This window comes from Monodon monoceros, unplaced genomic scaffold, assembly GCF_005190385.1.
Source record: "Monodon monoceros isolate NGI ecotype Baffin Bay Population unplaced genomic scaffold, NGI_Narwhal_1 Contig7646_ctg1, whole genome shotgun sequence".
Lineage (NCBI taxonomy): Eukaryota > Metazoa > Chordata > Mammalia > Artiodactyla > Monodontidae > Monodon > Monodon monoceros.
The window spans coordinates 1-4,834 of record NW_021703181.1 but is presented as its reverse complement, the minus strand read 5'-3'; the positions used below and the strand labels follow the sequence as shown (position 1 = coordinate 4,834).

At 40.9% G+C, this 4,834-nt stretch overlaps 1 protein-coding gene across 1 annotated transcript; it reads left to right on the top strand.

The window, feature by feature from the left end:
* Nucleotides 1–6: 6 nt before the first annotated feature.
* Nucleotides 7–4,822, top strand: LOC114891434 (protein FAM208B-like; the record flags this gene model as incomplete). Its single annotated transcript, XM_029215564.1, has 2 exons — nt 7–349; nt 3,534–4,822. Coding segments are annotated over exons 1-2 (1,415 nt in total), but the record flags the coding sequence as incomplete, so codon positions are not given.
* Nucleotides 4,823–4,834: the final 12 nt, after the last annotated feature.

Below are 4,834 nucleotides of genomic sequence, written 5' to 3'. Positions count from 1 at the left end.
TCAAAACAAAGTCATACAATCATCCCGAAAAGTAGTAGAACACAGCAACCCAGCGAAATACGTGTGCATAAATAGCACGTTAGAATCGTTTGAATTCAGTGAAATTGAAGAGTCCTCCGGTGTGGAAAGGTGCTCCGTAGACCCTCTGTTGGAGACTAATGAGGCTCCCAGAGGTCCTACTGCCAAAGTGTCCTTCCCAATCACTGACCCCCTGCTTCCTTTCATGAAACCACCGCCTGTGAGAGGCTTGGAGCTTTGGGTGCAGAATGAACAGAAAGAAATGTTTGCAAGAGCAGGTCATCCAGAGACCCCAGAAAGCCAGAATTTCATCTATTCCTGTAATAATGAGGTAGGTAAAGCTGAATACTGTAAATGCTGGTGTTATTTTTGAAGAAATATTTTTTGTACGTAAAATCACATTCATAACAAGGCATTGGTTTCTTTTAGGAAAGTGGATTCTCTAGCTATGTAAAGGATTAGAATGGCAGAAACTTAGTTTACAAAGTCTGGATTGTCTGCAGGTGGAGCTTATCTACCATCCTGATTGAAGAAACAAAAGGAGGAAAAAAATCGTAGGCCTCAGATGATCTGGGAGCCAACCATAATTATGTAGCTTTTTAGTTGTATGATTTGGGGCAAATTACTTGTTCTCTGAGCTTATTATCTTTTAAAAGAGGTGAGTAATACTTATTCTGTTTACCTATAATAGTGTTTATGGATCAAATGCAGTAATAATAAATATAAAAATCTTTGATAAACCTTAAAGGAAACTAAAATTGAATATATTAAAAAATATTTTTAAAAACAAATCCTGAGGGCTTCCCTGGTGGCGCAGTGGTTGAGAGTCCGCCTGCCGATGCAGGGGACACGGGTTCGTGCCCCGGTCTGGGAAGATCCCACACGCCGCGGAGCGGCTGGGCCCGTGAGCCGTGGCCGCTGAGGCTGCGCGTCCGGAGCCTGTGCTCCGCAACGGGAGAGGCCACAACAGTGACAGGCCCGCGTACCACCAAAACAGAAAACAAATCCTGAGACAGTAAATAAAATGCCAGACCTCTCATAGTCTGCAGATAACTGTTTGTAAATATGAAAAATACACTTTGTTTCATTTCACTGTTCTCAACTGATAGGACAGATAATCGAATTTTTTTTTTTTTTTTTTTTTTTTTTGCGGTACGCGGGCCTCTCACTGTTGTGGCCTCTTCCTTTGCGGAGCACAGGCTCCAGATGCGCAGGTTCAGCGGCCACGGCTCACGGGCCCAGCCGCTCCGTGGCATGTGGGATCTTCCCGTACTGGGGCACGAACCTGTATTCCCTGCATCGGCAGGCAGGCTCTTAACCACTGCGCCACCAGGGAAGCCTGATAATCGAATTTTAATTGGAGCAAATTAAAAAGTTGTATCAAGATTCTAAGTAAATGGATTGACAAAATACCTGCCTTTTTAAGCTTTCAGAGCAGATTTATTACAGAATAATTTTACATGGGTTTGGGCATCTTCAGTGCCTGTGTTAACATTGAGTTTCTGTACCTGGGCTTCCGTGGGGATTTGCAGGTCCAGGGGTGAGCCTCAGAGGGTCTGTGAGTGTCTGCAGATGCTCATCTTCATCAGAATGAAGACTGGTGGAACGCTGTGGGCCAGAGACTGGTCTGAGCCCTTCACTCGCATTAGCTCAGTTAATTCTCACACGGCCGGGTGAGGTAAGGACCGTGCCACCCATCTTATAGGTGAGAAGACTGAGGATGGAGAAGTACAGAATGGCCTGGAGGCACATAGTAAATTGTCCGGCTAAGACTCAGATCTGGACACTCTAGCTGTTTCTCAGTGTCTAATTCTGTGGATGTATTTATGTATATATATGCACATATGTGTGTGTTTATATGTGTACACATAAAATATATGTTACGTGTGTATGCGTTCTTTTTCTGAGGATGGGGTTCATAAATTTCATCTTATTCTCAAAGAGATACATAAAATCACTACCTTAGAATAAGAAAGTATGTTTAGTCAGGCAGATTTTAATTATTACATATATATTTATACACACACTAGTTTCTTATAAAGTATTTTCGGTCGTGGTAATATATATTAACTTACTTTAGTAATGTCCAATTAGGAATGATTTTCTTGCAAACATGAAAGAGTATTAAGTAGAAAGTAGAATGTTAAAATTAACGATTCCTAACACTTTCTATAGCATATACTTAGAAATACGTTTCCGTCATCTTCTTGAATACTGTACCCATACTTTAAAGGTGCACACACCTCCTGTACCACTCCCTATTCTAGGGCAAACTAGGATTATCAAAGTTTTCATTTCACTAAGAGCACAGGCATGGTGAGATTCACGACTATGGCCCAACATTATCAGCCACAGTATGATTGGGAGGGTCATAGAACTGTTCTCAGAATGAGTGTGCCATCAAGAGTTTTCTATGCTTTGTATCTGGCCAGTCGTGTCCCCTTAAAACCGAGTCTCAGCTCCTCCCTGCCAATTGCTCAGGTCAGTGTCTTTCTTTGACTAAGGCAGAAATGTTTTTAACAAGAGATTTGAAACACAGGTCCTGACTTACAACACGACTGCTTCAAAATCTGGCAGGAAATCTGTGGCCGTAGTGTTCCAGAGCTACAGGTATAGGTCAACTGTATGGTCAATCCACTTTACCATATTCTGAACAAGACCATTCTTCAGCCTTTAAAAAAAAGAAGAAAAGAAACAGCCTTTTTATGAGGTTATCAAAATTGTCCAGAGGTATTTCTGTTACTGTTTATGCTAAATCCTTTCTGGTACTGTTTAAATCAGTCCTTTTAGTTGAGTTTATTAATGCAAGCTGCACTGTGTTTTCTACTGCTTTGTTGAATAGGGAGGTATTAAAATGAGAGAGAGATTATGTCCAGTTATAAGCTAAGAAGACAGCTAAGGGGTAAGGGGCTTTTATTTAACAGGATAGAGATTGATACCTTGGGAAAGCTGCTTATCAGTGTATTCTGAGTACAAGAGATAATAATTAGTGTTTCCTCATGGGAACATTCCAGATGACAGTGCATTTATAGTCTAATTGAAAGCTGGTGTTTAAAATAACTTATTCTTTGCTTTAAAGATTATCTTTTAATCTTACTAAAAATAATTTAAATTAATTGAGCACTTTTTCCTCTACTGCTGCATTTCTGAATTAAGTGATGCTATTTAGCAAACAGTCTGCATTTTCAAGTCTTTAAATTGCCAGTGGTCTAGCCACTTTTCTTCCCAAAAGTCCATTAAAAAAAAAAAAACAAACAAGGCTGTGCAACTAAGAAAGTTTTGGAGTTCTCGTGTGTGTGTATTTAGATAAAACAAATTCCTATTTGGGGGGTATTTTAAGCCTAAGAAGAGAGGGATTTGCTTGATCTCTACCCTATGAAGATTCAAAAGAACAGAGCAAACTAAAATTGATCTTTGTCTGTTCTGTTCTTCACATATGTAAATGCTTGAAAAAAAGATCTATTTGGCCCTTGATTTTTTAAATTAATTTATTTCTTTTGCTTTTATCATTTCAGATAATTGGGGGGAAAGCCGAACAGGAGTCATCAGATAAACTAGAGACCTCTAATCTGGTGCTTTCTAGCATTGGAAGTACCCAAACTAATGGATCTTCTATTCCTGCTGAAGATAAAACCTTTGAGCCACTTGATGGCACACAGGTGACATCTTATAATGATACTGTCACACAGTCCACATTCGCCAGGACTTACGATGGGATCAGCAATCCGTCAATGATTTTTCAAAAGTCTGTGTACAGCACCCTTGAAAGCAAAGTTGATGTTTTTCATGCAAAAATGCAAACAAAAACAGGTGCTTTGCAGGGCTTTATCCAGCATAGCAGCCTTATAATCAAAGAATGTCAGTCATCCTTGGAAGGGGAGGATGATACGGAGTATGTAGTGATTAATCTGGAACGAGTTACATTCAGTTTTGAAAAAAATGCCTATGCACCAATACAGACAGAAGTTGTAAACAGAGCTGATAAACCTACACCCTTTAATGTGGAGTTGATTAAACAAGTATCACCTGCTACAAGCCTTAGACATCCTGTGTCCGCATTTGAAAAGACACAGGGTCTTAGGGACGTTCCCTCTCTGGCAATGTCAGGACAACAAGGCGCTAAGTACCTTTGTGCCTCCTCAGTGAGTAGAGAGATACTTGCTAAAGAAATGTGTTCATTACAGAAAGGGCAGGCTGTTGCAGGCTCACCATCGCCGTCTGATAATTGCCTTGTAACAGAGGCATTATCACTAGTTAAAAGTTCTAGTTATTTGTTACCCAGAGAAGAAATGAAGCTCTCTCAAGAATGTTTTCTGTCGACCCAGAGTCTCTTCAGCATCTCTTCGGAAGACACTGTAGAGTCGTCCCAGCTTGAAGAAGTAGTCTCATCGTCAGCTCCTGATCCCTTGGAAGAAAAAGATTCACTTGACTGCATCCCATCAGTGAGGAATGCTTCGGATGGCTCTTCAGAACTAAAGAATGACAAGAGTGGTCTAAACAGTGAACATATGAGTTTTGAAACATTTAATTCTGCATTTACCAAACAAACCAGCCTATCTGTGAATAGAGAGGAAGTCAGCCTCGAGTTATCAGAGGAGGATTCTGACCTTGACCTCACTCTCACCATATCACCGCCCACGAGTCCCTGGGAAGAAGCATCCGCTGGTGAAATGGAGCAGCAGCAGGAGGCCCCGTTACCCTGCTTAGAGCTTCAGGAGACAGCGGAAGAAATAATTGAGCCTGAAGAGGTGCCTGATGTGAACTCTGCTGAGAAAGTGAGAGAAAAGGTGATAACTTACAGACAGTGGCTTTCATA